A 15,659-nucleotide genomic window follows, 5' to 3' on the forward strand; every position below is an offset into this window, starting at 1 on the left:
ACGTTGTTCAAATGCTTCTTGAACACTACCTGTTGAATTGTAACTTTGGGGTAACATCCATTTAATGACATGAACATTAATTCTTGTCTGGAAAAGGGCAATCACATTACAGAAGGTTTTTTTAGTTGCAGGTAGGTAGAGAAGTTGCAGTCTTTCCACATGATGAAATACCTTTTCCTGCAAGAAAAAATACATTATTAACTTGGCTCTTAGACAAAGCACTCTGCCTGAGCTAAGGAGAAAATGTAATTTAAATAGTTACGAGAGTTTGGATCTGGTGTCTTCTTCAGGTAATGCAAAAAAATGGTTGTATGTGGTTTGAGACACTCAGTTTTGGAAACAGGGTTCCGGTTTTAAAATATTTGCTTGTTAATCATTGCTGGTGTTTGTCTTAGAAATACAAAACTTCCCTTATCAGTGGCTTTATCTGTTAAAACATGTTTTTTTTCCTTTCCCCACTTCCTTTTGCTTGCACTTCTTCTGGCAGGTCAATGAGGTAAGAAGGACCTACTTTAAATTTGGAGGTACAAAGCTAACCCACCATTGACACCACTAACCCTTCTAGCACCATTAACCTGGCTGGGCCCTGTGCCAGCACAGCTGCAAGCTGTCACCACGCCGCTGTAAAGCTTGTTGCACTGAACAGAATTTGCTGTCAAATAGTTCTTAAAAAATAGGAAGTATCCATAGCCACTCCTATTGACCTTATTAATCTGATAAAATAGTTAAGGAAAAAAAAAGCTTTGGTATTTTTGGTATCACCTGTGTTAGTATGTATGTGAGAATGGCTGTAGCATCTGGAGTATTTGCATGTTAGGAGTTTTTATTCTGTGGCTTTTTTTGCCTGATTTCACTCTTAATGATGGACCTGCTTCTGTGGTCTTGTTTTTTCCAGTTACGCAGCTCCTTCAAGCAAGCTTTTGGGAAAAAGAAATCTCCCAAGTCGGCATCTTCTCATTCAGACATTGAGGAGATGACTGATTCTTCCTTACCTTCCTCACCAAAGCTACCACACCACAACACCACTGTTTCAACACCACTGCTGAGAACTTCCCACTCCAATTCCCTGTAAGTGATTTTTGTAAACTTTAGACAGAAAATAGCGTGGAAGGCATCTTGCTGCATTGGTAGAGGAAAGGTAGAGGACAGAAATGCTGAATTCCTGTATTCAGAGATTTAAAGATGCGTGAGGTGACTCCCAACCCAGTACCTTTGCATTGGTGTTCAGGAAGCCAAAAATCACTGCATCCGTACTGAAGTGTAAATATTTCATTGGGTTGCTCTCTCAGCAGAATGTACTGACTATCAAGAATATTTATAATCAGGGTGACCTTGAGATGCCAAAGTAATTGGATCTCTTGCTGCTAATTAAACAATCTAGGTCAAATCTGGGATTTTGTTTCTCTTGTCTAAATACAGCACATATTGTATTAATCTGCCGTGGTAAATTCCCAATTCTGTTGACAAAGATAAAGGAAAGAAAATCAAACACTGTGGTTTAGTGATACAGATGAACTCACCTAACCACTTGTGCTGGGTGAATGGAGATGATCCACCCCTCTTTCCTTCTGTAGCTCTCTAGCCACCTGTGCCTGGTCCTTTCCATGGCCACCTCTGAAATAAAATTTAACATATCCCTTGCCACACTGTTTTCAGTCTGAACTCACATTTTAGAACATGCATGGAAAATTTAGTAAAACAGCTTTTATGTTAATTCCATCGGTAGCTTTGTTACTTGAGCAGGATAAACAAATACAGAAAGTTTTAAAAGGCAGTATTGTGAAACCTGTAATTACCAGACATCCTCCTGACCTTGGGAGGTCATGTACAGCTTCCAGCCTGATTTCAGAACAAATGCATTGGAGTAGTTCCCCTCCACTCGTTTTCACATGAAGAAAACAATACCAGTAGTTTCCAGCTGTATAACAGTAATAAAATGTCAGTAGCAGAAGATAATCCTCTATGATTTTTGTTTCAAAGCTTCTTCTGTCTCTTGAGCCTAACTCGGTGCATTTCTGGTGACTACAAGTTGTGCTCTAACACTCTCAGGCCAGAAAATTGTCAAATGATGATCCCATCTATCATCAGCCAAAATGATGTGTGGGTACATCTCATCTTGCTATGGAAGCCAAAATAATAAACATGAACAAAAAGTAAATATGTGAACTGGGGGAAGAATAGAGCACAAGTAAAACTACTGTGTTTTGGCTTACTGGCTTTTTGGTGGTGAAAACATCTCTCATTAACCTGATTTAAGGGAAGGCATGTTAGGTAAAATCTTCCTTAAGGCTGGCAGCTGTGTTGTTGATCTTTATACGGATACAGTTACAAGTGTGCTGAAATGTTGTTACTCACTCAGAAACTTTATTTTTTTTGTGAGCAGAGGGAAGAAAAATGCCACCAAAATTTTTTTAAGCATGAGTTCTTTATAGTGAGCAGGAATTTATCATGCTTGAATAGGTGTAGAGTTCCAAAGCCCTCCAGAGCAGTTCAGGGAAACCCAGCTGTGCACACCTGGTGAGCTTTAAATCTGTCCGTGAACTCATCAATTTCCAACCAACTGCTGTTAAATGGCTGCACCCCCTTAATTTATTTAGATTTTGGCTTTAGAAGTTTTCCATTAAAGCAACTACCTTGAAAAAAAATTAAGACTATCCAATAGTAGGTGATTTCAGATAATTGTTTCAGATGCTGATTAAAGGAAAATAACCCTCAGGCATCTTTGTTTCATTAAACTCTAAAATTTCCATGACCTGTTTAATATCTGATTTATGGTATCACTAATTCAGTAAGCCAAAATTGCTATCTGCTTCAAGCAGAATAAAAAAGGCTTTATTCCTCTTCTCCTAATAAATCCTGGAGAGTCACCATGAGGAAGGGAACATGTGTGTTTGTCTGTGTCCTGCAGTATTTCTGAGTGCACTGACAGTGAGGCTGAGACGGTGATGCAGCTGCGAAACGAGCTGCGGGACAAGGAGATGAAGCTGACGGACATTCGCCTGGAAGCCCTCAGCTCTGCCCACCAGCTGGACCAGCTGCGCGAGGCCATGAACAGGATGCAGGTGAGGAACAGCCACCCCACATCCTGCAGCCTGTGCTGATGTGGCCAACCACCCGCACAGTAAAGATCTGACGTTTCTGAGTGCTTGCTAAAGGCTGTGTGTAGCTCTGTGCCAGTGTTAAACCTTCATTGAAAGTCAGCTTGAACTTTGCTGCCCTCAGCTGCAGCTGTTTCAACCCCAAGATGGGGACAGCATTTTGTTGGCTGTCAAAATGTTTCCATGCTCTCTGCCTTAAGGCAGTTGTATTTCAGAGTTAGTGAGTTCCCATTTAGGTATTTTAGGATACTTTGAAAAGTTTCACAGAAAGGACATTCTAATAATTAAAATCCTTAATTATAATATTAGGAAAACAGCATTTCTGCTAAACTACCATTTATTCTTAAGTATCTTATGTTCCTATCTTGTGATCATGTTTTCACTGTGCCTTCTAATGTCTGACTTGTGTTTTCAAGAGTGAGATTGAAAAGTTAAAAGCAGAGAACGATCGGCTGAAATCTGAAAACCATGGCAGCTGTAGCAGGGCTCAGTCTCAGGTTTCCATCTCCTCCTCCCCCAGACACTCAGTGGGTCTCTCTCAACACAGCCTGAACCTCACGGAGTCAATCAGTCTTGGTGAGTTTAATGAGAAGGATGGTGGGGCAGGTTTTATCCTGCACTTGGAAGGCTTGGGTTGGTTAGCCATGGAAAAATGAAAGCATGAGGGTTATTAACACCTGAGGTGTGGAAATATGTCACAAGCTGGCACAAAGCCTTCTTTTAAATATCATCATAGGTCTGCTACAGCCTCAGTCAGAAGTGTCCAATTATGACCTCAGCTCTGAAAAGTCATGTTTAAAGCCATTTAATGGTGCACATTTCCCAGGGGATATATCATAGGAAGGAAAATACAGAGTAACTGGCTAATAATTTTCAATGACCTTCCCTTTTTAAGAGGGATGTGTGGCAGGGAAGTCAGTCAGCCTGGTTCTCTTGTTTTACCTTGGGCCATGTTAAGCACAGGTGTGTTGTGTTTGACTACAATAAACCAGAATAGCCTCCATTGTAATTGAGCTCCAGCTGTGAAGCTGTTGATGTTTACTGTCCACAGACATGCTGTTGGATGACACTGGAGATGGCTCTGGCCGGAAAGAAGGAGGCAGGCATGTCAAAATACTCGTCAACTTCCAGGATGAGATGAAATGGAAGGAGGTGAGTTGTGTTTCATCCCCAGCTTTGAAACAAAAGTGACTTTGGAATGTGTGAGGGAATTCAAGTTTACCAAGGAGTTTTAAGAATTTTCCCAGGAAAACAGTTCATTGGTGTGTTAATAGTGATAGAGAAGGCACTTGGCTGCCTCTAGCTTCCTTGGACCCGACAAGAGGGACCGAAATACCAGAAGCACCAATCTCATGGAAGAACTTGACAAATCCAAGCTGGGACCATATCATTCTAGTTCAAGTTGTCCTCTCTAGCACAAGTACCCTGTTTAGAATGACATCTTTCAGATGTTTACCATCCACAAGTATGTGAAAGAATCCTAAATACTAAATAAATTGCAAATATTGTAAAGTTGCATCCCATCTTGTGTGTTTAATGGTCTACATGCATAAAAGTATTACACAGTCTTTGCCAAGCAGTGGCTTTGCTATCTAGCATTTTTGAGTACCTGTAAAAGTGTGTTTAAGAAGTGACTTCATGTCTTCCTGAGGTGTGGACAAAAATCTGAATGATCAGGAATAAAATGGACTCAGCAGATCTTCTTTACATTAATTATTACAACCCTGGATAAGCAGTGAAACTGCTGCTAATTGACTGCAGTCAGAGCAAGTTTTAGTAACACTTCAAATCTTATGATAGAAATTAGTTTTCTGTTCAATTAAGGTTTCACAGTGAGTGCAGCTGTAGAGAAACAGAAAAATTACATTTGTTCTGATTTCTTTTATCTGCCTTAAAAATCACTTAAAAAATTCAAAATGCTGTGATACATCAAATATAATATATAAACTCTCTTTCTATATTACTACTTTTACATAGAGCCATGTGTAATTTCTAAATATATAAGTTTCTATGCCCACAGCAGAATTTCTAGTAATAAATAGTATAAACCTTTCAAATGTAACATACATATAACACAGACACCTAAGTATTTTTTAGCTTTGTGATCCAACACTGGAAAATGTTTACCATGTGAAAAAGATTCCATATGCCATTCAGAATTCCCCATATAGAGTAGTAAGGATGCGCCATTATTCAGAAGTAAATGGGAGGGGGCAGGGAAGCTAGCATTTTAATTACATTAACCACACTTGTCTGATAGAGTTATTCCTGTGCATTTAGGATTCCAGGCCTCGCACCTTCCTCATAGGCTGCATTGGAGTCAGTGGGAAGACCAAGTGGGATATTCTGGATGGGGTTGTAAGACGCCTGTTTAAGGTCAGTGGGCACAAAATGCTGTGAGCTCGAGTTCTCCGCTGGGGTTTTGGTGGAACCAAGCTGTATTTAACTTTGTGCATTAAGTACTGTTGCAGCAGAAAACAAACCCCAGTGCTGCCTTTTTGTGTCCCTTTTCCGCCCCAGGAGTACATCATCCACGTGGATCCTGTGAGCCAGCTGGGGCTAAACTCAGACAGTGTTCTGGGCTACAGCATCGGGGAAATCAGGCGCACCAACAGTGCAGAGACCCCAGAGCTACTGCCCTGTGGGTACCTGGTTGGAGAAAACAACACTATCTCAGTTACTATCAAAGGTAATTTCACCTGACCTGACTGGTGGAGTTTTCACTGTTGAGTTTTATTAGAGCGTTCTGTGCCAAGAAACTCAGAGGAGAAGAAACTTTTTATTGCACTGCTTTTTCCTGTTCCTACCATTTATTTACTTCCTTCTGTTTTTATTTGATAAAGTCAGCACTTGGGGACTTGCTAAGTCTGTAATTTCAGCAAGTTTTCAACCTGTAGCTCTAGGAATAATTACATACTCCACAGATACTGAGTTGTCCTGGAGAAGACCTCACATCATCATGGATGCAGTGGAGCTGTTTGAGCAGCAAAGTGCTTCCCAAATGAGTCAAGCCTCAAAAATTCATTAGCTCCTTATCACAGCTATAGTTGTTATTTCCTTCATGCAGGGTGAAAAAAAAAAATAAATTTTGACTCATTTGCTTGATTGGTCATGCTGAAGGGTCCCTCCTTAAGTACCAGGAAGGAGGGAGCCCAAATTTTCTGAAACACCTTAAAATCTGGATTTTTCAAAATGTATGGTTTTCAGAATCCCCATCAATTTCATTCCATAATAGTGATAAAAATTTAGTATTTGTGTTTCTCATTTGGTTTCTCAGGGGAGCACTTTTTTATGAAAACTATACTATGAAGCTAAGTTCAGGGGTAAAACCCTCAACTGATGCATTTTGAACATATATCAGTTTGCTCAAAGTTAGACCAGTGAAATCTGCAGACAGATGGTATTTGAAAGCAGTGACAAACATTCTTCAGATCAACTTTGAAATTTAACTGAAAGCAGATTTTTGAATATTGGTGGAAAAACCAAGTTGCCTTGTACAGCAAATGAGTGGGCAGGAAGACAAAATAAACTTTGAAATACATCAGTTTACTGAGGCTTGACATGAACCCAGGATTACTACTTATATAAAATGCATTGTCCAGTCAAAAATCTGAAAAATCTGCAATATTTCAAATTGAAATATTGCATAAAGTCTACCAGTGTCTGTAAAGCTGCAATTTGAGTTTATATTTAACATGCACTGGTGTCATTTGTGCCTTGAAAGTTCTTAAGTGATAACAGTTTTCAATAAAATAGAAATGTATTTAATCAATTTATGGAAAATCACTTACATATATCTTTGTGGTATAAAATATATAAATATTTAATAATCCAAGTAACCACTGAGATGCAAACATTCTCTGGGTGATCTGCCAGCTTCCCTTCCTGATGTTTATATTGAAGCACTGAGTATTTTGCCTGAGCCAATTCTGGCTAAAGTGACTGCTGACATGGCATAAATGCTTATCAGTAGGTGTTTTCTGTTAGGGGAGATAACTATCAGCATACAGAGAAGGAGTTCAGTTACAAGCATTTGGGAAAGTAGGGGGAGTTGATGATAGCTGGTATGGTTTTTTTTGGTTTAGTGATCCAAAAGTAAACAGGTACATTCTGGGTGAATGCGTGGTGAAGTGTTGTAAAATGGATGGCTTGCTCTTGAAAAGTGGTGACTTGGAATCCTTTGGTGTGGCAGCTTCCAAAGGGCCTTAGAGACACAGCTGAGGTCTTAAACAGGCTGAAGGAGGATCCAGGCTAAGCCCATGTGCAGGTCACCCCTGCACTTGTTCTCCAGCTTTGTATGTGCCTCTCTCAACCACAAGGAATACCAGGGTGGGGAAGGGGTTTAACTCTGAAGTGAAGAACAGCTTGATCGGGCCAATTTGGATAAAAATTGGAAATCCCCCTAAAAGAGGCCTGTTTCCCTGCTGTGCAGGTATCTGTGAGAATAGCCTGGATGGGCTGGTGTTCGAGTCGCTGATCCCCAAGCCCATCCTGCAGCGCTACGTGTCCCTGCTGATGGAACATAGGAGGATCATCCTGTCTGGCCCCAGTGGCACAGGCAAAACCTACCTGGCCAACCGCCTGTCTGAGTACATGGTCCTCAGGGAGGGCAGGGAGCTGGCTGAGGGCACCATTGCCACCTTCAACGTCGACCACAAATCCAGCAAGGTGAGCATGCACAAACCATCCTCGCATAACCATGTGTCCAAAATGAGAGAGCTTTCTTAATCTCTCCTTCTGAACTTCCCTTTATTTTCAAAGCATTATGTTCATCCTAAAGGAAACAATATTTAAAGGTTTTCAGATTCACCTGATTATGAGTCTAGAACAGCAGGCTTCCAGGTGTGTATTTAAACACCTAAAGATGTCATAATTTTGAAGTGTTTAGGAGCCTGAGAATTTCCCAGGAAGTTAAACACCTGCATAAAATTGCCAGAGACTTAAGTAATCCCTATTGCATGCGGGCACTTTCCCCAAAGCCCTCAAATGCATCTCCAGGCTGTCAGGAGCTTCTGCAGCTGCAGGAATCAGCAGTTGTAATCATGTGCTGAGTTTAGAGGGGCTGTTGTGGAGACACATTCTTGGGCAGGTAAGGCATGTCTTCACTTTTTTTATGTGCTGCTGGTTTTGCCTAATATACTTCCAGTGATCATTAGATTAAAGAAAATAAAAAAGAAAAAAAAACCTGTATATTTGATGGCCTTAGGCATATTTTCCTTTGGAGGAATGGGATGGTTGAAATTGTGGTTTTAAACCACTGATATGATTTCAGACATGTTTTGAAGCTGCTGAGAGCATTTCAGCCACTCATCAGCAGTACCAAAATCTTGTCCTTCTTTCCAGCATTACTGAAAGCATCCAAATTTTACCTCTGATGAGGGATGGTTTGTTCCAGATTAGTTTTGTCGGCTATATTTTGATGGAAACACAGTTGCAAGATGATATAACAAATCTAAGTGGAATGCAGAGTTCAGTTTGGTGTGGGGAAAGTTGATCAAGTTTGTGAAAAGAAACAAAAATATATTTCAGACCTCTTAGGTCTGACATTGATGAATAAAAAACATAAACTAAATTATAAAATATTACCCCTCCTAAAGCCCTTGTCTCACACAGGATTTCTGGTACAGTCTCCGCGTCTTCAGCATAACCTACAAAAGAGGAAGAAAACTGTGTCTTCTGTTTTCTGATAGAAAATGTGTGATTTGTTAGATGTCAGACTCTTTTGCTTTAGATTTTGTTACCAAGCTTATCTATCTTAATTGATTATTTTAAGAAATGTGAAGAATTTTTTTTTTCTTCTTTTCTTTATATCTGCTTTGCAGGAACTCCGTCAGTACCTGTCCAACCTGGCAGATCAGTGCAACAGTGAAAATAATGCTGTGGATATGCCTCTTGTCATCATTTTGGATAATTTGCACCATGTTAGCTCCCTAGGAGAAATCTTTAATGGACTCCTAAACTGCAAGTACCACAAATGGTAAAGAAATAGTATCAGAACACACTGCAGATGTTAATCCTGTACTCAGAGCACTGCTTCTGCAAAATCCAATCATAATACCAAAGTGTACATTAATTTAGTAATGTGGAGGAAGATGACCAGGTTGTCCATATTGTGGACAGTGCTTCAGAGGGATCTTTTTCCTCCATAAAATTATAAATTTTTTCTGAAATAAGTAATTAAAAACTAGTTGTATTTGCTTCATGACATAGATCATTAGTAGTAAAACCCCATTTGTAATGAAAGGTCCTGTTTTGTGACTTCTGGTTTGCTTTCAGAATTTGATGTTCTCAGAGTCTCAATAGAGAATTTGGTCATAAATAATTACAAAACCTTCTTTGGTAAAAGACTTTTGAATAATGTTTTTTAATGTTCAGGTTTTACTTAAAACTTGTTCACAAGTTTGATTTGCTTGATTTTTTTCTCCCAATAGCCCATACATTATTGGCACAATGAACCAAGCCACCTCCTCCACACCTAATCTTCAACTTCACCATAATTTCAGGTACTGTTTATTCATGTTTCTCATTCATGTTTGTGGGCTGGCAAAGAAGTAATGGCTACTGAGTCATCTGAAATTGTTCTTATCAGCTGAAATACCAAAGTGAGAGAGAAATGCCATTTGCTACTGGCTGCTGCCCTGACATGTGCAGCTTGGTTATGGTGCTGTAATTAAAGGAGATGGGTTCATAAAGCTTTTGTTTTACAGAGGATTGTTACGATATTTGATCTCCTACCAGACTTTCAGTAAGACAATATTTAGACAAAGCAGATTAACGACAAGTGAGCTGAAACAGTGCACAATAAAAATTGATTCATCTAGTGAAATATTCCAAAGTAACTTTTGCTGAAAAACATGTATGACTGGAGTAGCCCATTTTGATGCTGATAATCTGGAAATAAGAAATGTAATCAGGAACAGTTGCACTCAGTAGCATGGCAGAGAAACAATGGCCATTTCTGCTGTTCTGCCATAGATGGGTGCTATGTGCAAACCACACTGAGCCAGTCAAAGGCTTTCTTGGCCGTTTCCTGAGAAGAAAACTGATTGAAACAGAGATCAGTGGCAGGATGAGGAATGCAGAGCTGGTTAAGATTATTGATTGGATTCCCAAGGTCTGGCAACATCTGAACAAATTCTTGGAGGCTCACAGCTCCTCTGATGTTACTATTGGTAAGTACTCTGCCCAGGCATATGTAAATATATGTATTTTATTTCCTTGTATATCAGGTGTATCTTTGTACACTTCCTTGTGCTATATCATGTAAAAAAGACTTTCTTTAAAATGTTACTTTTAGATAATATCAATATTTTTGATGCTTATTGTGATTTGAGTGTAATATCCAAATTTCCATCTCCAGGTCCACGGCTCTTCCTCTCCTGTCCAATAGATGTAGATGGTTCTAGAGTTTGGTTTACTGACTTGTGGAATTACTCCATCATTCCATATCTTCTGGAGGCAGTAAGAGAAGGGCTACAGGTGAGCAGGCAAAGGGAAAAATCATGGGTCTAGAATGGGATCTCTTCAAAAGGCAATAAAACTCAGTAGTGGCAACAATTTTGTAACTTTGTACATTGAATATCTGCATGTCTATAAAAATGTAACCAGAATTGTCAATAATTTCAAGCAGAACCAGTCTCCTCAAGCATTTTTGAAACAGAAAGTGGAAGAAGTGATTAGATGCCAAACTGCTGATGTTTTCAGTGCAGGGAATTAGACATAAAAATACCTTTCATTACTTTGTTCCAGAAGCACACCTTAACACTATCCTGTGCATCAGAAAAATATGCTTGTGGTCATTAGCTTTGTTATACAGGATTTTCCTCTGGACGTCAAATCTTTCAGCATAGGAAGAAGGCTTTGTATGGAGAGAATGTATTTATTAGTGACAGGAGGAGTATCAGTGACATTTTGATTACTTCTCAGAACATAAGGTGACTTTTTTAGTAGATTCCTTCATAATTCTTTCATAGGATGAAATGAAATCATCATTGATTGTCTGTGCTTAGTAATTTATTCATAATCTGGCAATTTGGAATAGTTGTTGGTGTCTGTATGACTATGCAGTTTGTTGAAATTGGGAGGAGGGTTCAGCAGAGAATTGCTATGGACTTGCCATTTAGGTTGGGGAAAAAAGGAAGTTTTTTAATAACCTGCTCTTTGTTTACAAAATAAGCCCAGCAGCATCTTATTTAAAATATGGTTTAGAACCATATTTTACTAATGGCTTCTTACAAATTTGTGAAATACATGAATTATCCAAGTTGTGGGTAAAACTTGGGCAAACAACAGCTGCCATTTGAAATTTGTTAGTACTTGGAGACCTCATTTTCTTTGGGACAATTGTGGTAGACACTTAGACATGAGGAAAACAATAGGTCCTGTAGTACAAAACACAGTCAGGAACTTTGCTAGAAATAGGACAGGAGAACCATTTAACATAAAATTTGTTATAAAGAAAGGTAATGGGAGCCAGGAATCTTTCCAACCTAAAACAAGAGAAAGGAGAGCAGGTGACTTCGTTTGATCTTGAAATGGAGAAAACTGATACTCTCATTAATGCACAGGCTCCTTGTACTGGGTTTTGGAGCTCTCATATCACTGATCAGTATGTGTGGAAAGTATTGAAAAATTAGTAATGGAAGTGGGGAAAGAGAGAGAGCAATTGATAAAACCATCCTTTAGCTTCCTTGTGCTGTCCAGTATCTCCATCCTCCATCCCATATCTTAGGGTATTTGAGTGGCTTGTGTTCCACATGTAAGGACTTCAGTTTCTCATTTTGTGCTTTAGATTCTTTATCCCCTTCTGTCCCATTTCCCCAGATTGCACTAATTCATCCCTATTTAAATAATTTTTTTTTTGTTTGGTTGATGGATAAGAAGATGCACTTTAGTACTTAAAGAGTAGCCAGAGTGGTGCTAATGAACAAGCTAATGTTAGAAATGTGTGTTTCATCTGGGGCTGTTTGTTTGTTCCTCACACCCACAAAGACTCTTCTGAGAGCACATCTTTCCTGAAACTGCCTGCCAGAAAGGAAAGGTGGACTCTTAATTTCTCTCTGATCTCTGTGGATCTGCTCCCAGCTATTTTTGTATTTCTGTTTCTCATTTAGAGAATTATTTTGGGTCAAATACAAACAAGCCAAATGGATCCTTACAGTAATTGCTCCTGTTTTAGTTTACATGTTTTTCATATTCCTAGGTGTGTAGTTTTGAACTTCATAGTAAGTGTTAGTGAGCTCTCTTCACAGGGTAGGTAGGCAAAACAATTTCATTTCTAGCTTGATACCAAGGACAATCATTCCAAGTTTCAGGCCCAAAAGCATAAACAATGGTAGACTGAAGAGGGAAAACAAGAAGTATGGAACTTCATGACTTCACACATGGAGTGTGATTAGACAATTAACCCTGCATATGATATGCAGATAAACCAAAACTTATAAAAATGTAGAGACCTTGTGACTGGTCATCTATTTTTGTGACCATTTCTAGGTCCATCTTAGGTGTAGCTCTGGCCAGGCTCTTGTACTGCCCAAGGTGTATTTAAGGCCTTTCAATAAATACCTACTCTATTCTTAACTCTGTCTAGCCTCTATTCTAAATCAGTCTTCTCAAGTCTCCCATGGGAGCTGACTTGTTTTGCTCTTCAAAACAGGGATGTGAAAATTAGAAGGTTGTATAGAACCTGTGTTCTTCCTGCTTGGTGTATCAGGACAGAATGCAGCATTCAGCAAAAAGAAGATCCAGAGTTCCTGTGGCTTCCTGCCACTGTCACTCATACTCCAGTGATTTTTCTTTCATGCTTTGTGGAGCAACATGTTCCATCCTTGTCCTATGACTTACTCCCTGGAAAAAGTGACAGTGGGAGGGGTGGATAGACCTGGTTGCCGTGGAAAAGGATTGTGAGTCATTTAGTCTCTCCTGAGCTCAGATCCACTCAGACTTTTGTAGGATAAAAGATGTGAAAAATACAAAATCCTCACCACTTAACAAATTACATGTATCATTGTAAATTTGAGAACGAGATTAAAATATGAAATCTAGTTTGCCACATCTTGAAGCCATTATGCTGGGAAGATAACATAGCAGGCCTGAAGGATGAAGGGTTTTTGCTGCAGAGGAGGCTGTGTTTCAGATTGCATAGCACCATCTGCTGGCACCTCTGCTCCCTCTTGCTTCACAGCGCACCACGGGTTGGTTTTCAGAGCAATTTCATACTTTGTGCATGCAAAATCTAAACCCACAAAAAATATACCAAGGAGAAATAGTATTGAGGAAAGTGAGATAGTCCTAGATCCATCAGAGAACTGATGAATTTCTTTGCTAGACTGTTGTTTTTATCCTTGTACAGGGGCATAAAGTAAGGGGACAGTGACAAAATGTCAGAGATAAACTCCAGTTGCTGGAGTATGTTGATGGTGATATTTATAAAGTGGATATAAACGTTTTGAAGCCACTTTTAGTTGTATTTATGCTTTTGGAAGTCATGAGGCATTAAAATGAATGTGTTGTCTAGCTAAGGCAAATGGAATTAAACAGGGAGAATACAAGTTGGGATTCAGTAGCTCAGTCTATTCCATACAGAAAAACATTTTTGAAACTGAGCTTGCCTACTTAGGAACCTGACCATAGACAAATGCTGCTGGTGCTTTTTCTTAGTTGAATAAGAAAAAAATCTGACTTGAAAACTTTATGCCTTGACATCCATCATTATTTGCCTAATGTCAGATCTCATGTTTCCTCCTCCACGTTCCATGGATGGCAGTTTGTAAGCTGCCAGGGCAAACCAGATGTCAGCACTGATGGCTTCTTTTGTGTGCTGAGATTGTTTAAGTTGACTTAATTAGGTGATGTTATTTTCAGCCATTTCTTCCTTCAGCTGGTGCCAAGAGAAAGGCACTGCAGTCTCAAAGAAGGTGGCCAGCTCCTTCCAAATCAGTGCCATGACCAAGAGCTTTGTGTGTCCTTAGAGTAAGGAAAGTTTCATGTTCAGCTCTGCTTGCAAAGTATAAGACTCATGGCACATTCATTTTGGTTAGGTAGGCACTGGATAAGACGGTTGGAATGTTTGACATGGTTTTGTGCTCTTTCAGTTGTATGGGAGGAGAGCGCCCTGGGAGGATCCTGCCAAGTGGGTAATGGACACCTACCCCTGGGCAGCCACCCCTCAGCACCACGAGTGGCCTCCTCTGCTCCAGCTGCGGCCCGAGGATGTGGGCTTTGATGGCTACTCTGTGTCCCGGGAAGGCTCCACCAGCAAACAAGTTCCAGTCAGTGATGCTGAAGGAGATCCTCTGGTAAGCTCTCATTTCTGGAACAGCAGAACTATTTAATTTGCCTTGTTTCTAGGGATTAGAAATTAGAAATTACAGCTCTATGGCTGTAGACTAGTCCCTTCAATAATCTCATTTTCTCCTTTACTGGAGAATCTGTGTTTTATCAGTCACTTGAATGCTGCTATGATTCCAGTCAATACCTCTTTTCTAAGTCTCAGCATTATTGACCCCACTTGTTTCTCCCTTTTTTTCCTTGCTCACTGGCCAAGAGAATGACGCTGTAAGCAGTCGTGTGGAGTTAATGTTGTTCCTACCTCAGAATACAAGTAATCATGAACTTCTTGCCTTTGCAGATGAACATGCTAATGAGACTGCAGGAGGCAGCCAACTACTCCAGTCCCCAGAGTTACGACAGCGACTCCAACAGCAACAGCCATCATGATGACATCCTGGATTCCTCTCTGGAGTCAACATTGTGATCTCCCTCAGACAGAGGTCGTTTCCACTTGGCAGGAGCCCTGATCACAGACTCATGAAAAGAACATGTTCCTGGGCTAAGGATCTCAGTATTAGAGCTGCAAGAACAAGACATTTGGAGCAATCTTGAACCTGGGTGCAGGCAACCCAAGTGACCTTTGTATGGTTTTTCTTTTGACGATGATGAGAACTGCACTACTCCTTTGTTTCCTTCTTTTTAGTTGCTGTAAGCTCTCATGCTTAAGATCCTGAAGATGTTAAAAATAATCATCATTACTAAGTCAAAGGGACTGGGGTGGGGGGCAACTTCACAGCTGTGAAGCAAACAGCTTAGTGCCATGTACTTTCTGGAAAGAGAGGGGAAAGGGAATATTTGCCTATGCTGCTTCTGATCAAACACATTTATGTGAGGGCTGGACTTTTACCAATCAGCTTCATGGATTAACTCAGCTTCATGTAGTTCTGGTGCTATAACAATACCGCTTCTCTCAGTAATAATACTCAGTGAAGGCAAAGCTGCAAAACAGGGAAGTTTGAATAAATATTAAAAAAATAGAAAAGGAAAAAAATAAACTAAAACAAAAAGCGCTGCTCTCCTTGCCAGTCTGAGACCTTGACTTTCTTTCATGGTGTGTTTATAAAGATTATATATATAAATAGGAATATATAAATATATATATATACAGTCTGAACAAATCAGGTTTTTTTCAAACACTGTGTAACAATCAATCCTGCTACAAGTGAAAGATCAGGTAGCCCTTTGCTAGTCAGGGCCCAATTCTCTTCCTACATACATCCACACCACCAG

At 39.8% G+C, this 15,659-nt stretch overlaps 1 protein-coding gene across 5 annotated transcripts in view; it reads left to right on the top strand.

Annotated features, from left to right (window-relative positions):
- The window catches only part of NAV2 (neuron navigator 2), a 204,813-nt gene extending 189,377 nt beyond the window's left edge, over window positions 1–15,436 (top strand). For all 5 annotated transcript variants that reach the window (XM_086893008.1, XM_086893010.1, XM_086893011.1 and 2 more), the window contains 13 exons: window positions 896–1,068; window positions 2,909–3,062; window positions 3,515–3,674; window positions 4,150–4,250; window positions 5,379–5,474; window positions 5,619–5,787; window positions 7,531–7,766; window positions 8,921–9,075; window positions 9,530–9,601; window positions 10,074–10,270; window positions 10,459–10,577; window positions 14,192–14,395; window positions 14,728–15,436. In XM_086893008.1, coding sequence (XP_086749134.1) covers window positions 896–1,068; window positions 2,909–3,062; window positions 3,515–3,674; window positions 4,150–4,250; window positions 5,379–5,474; window positions 5,619–5,787; window positions 7,531–7,766; window positions 8,921–9,075; window positions 9,530–9,601; window positions 10,074–10,270; window positions 10,459–10,577; window positions 14,192–14,395; window positions 14,728–14,853 — 1,962 coding nt within the window. In that variant the 3' untranslated portion in view covers window positions 14,854–15,436. The remainder of the gene's footprint in view (window positions 1–895; window positions 1,069–2,908; window positions 3,063–3,514; window positions 3,675–4,149; window positions 4,251–5,378; window positions 5,475–5,618; window positions 5,788–7,530; window positions 7,767–8,920; window positions 9,076–9,529; window positions 9,602–10,073; window positions 10,271–10,458; window positions 10,578–14,191; window positions 14,396–14,727) is intronic.
- Window positions 15,437–15,659: the final 223 nt, after the last annotated feature.

This window comes from Cyanistes caeruleus, chromosome 6 (assembly GCF_971803275.1).
Source record: "Cyanistes caeruleus chromosome 6, bCyaCae1.hap1.1, whole genome shotgun sequence".
Classification (NCBI taxonomy): Eukaryota; Metazoa; Chordata; class Aves; order Passeriformes; family Paridae; genus Cyanistes; species Cyanistes caeruleus.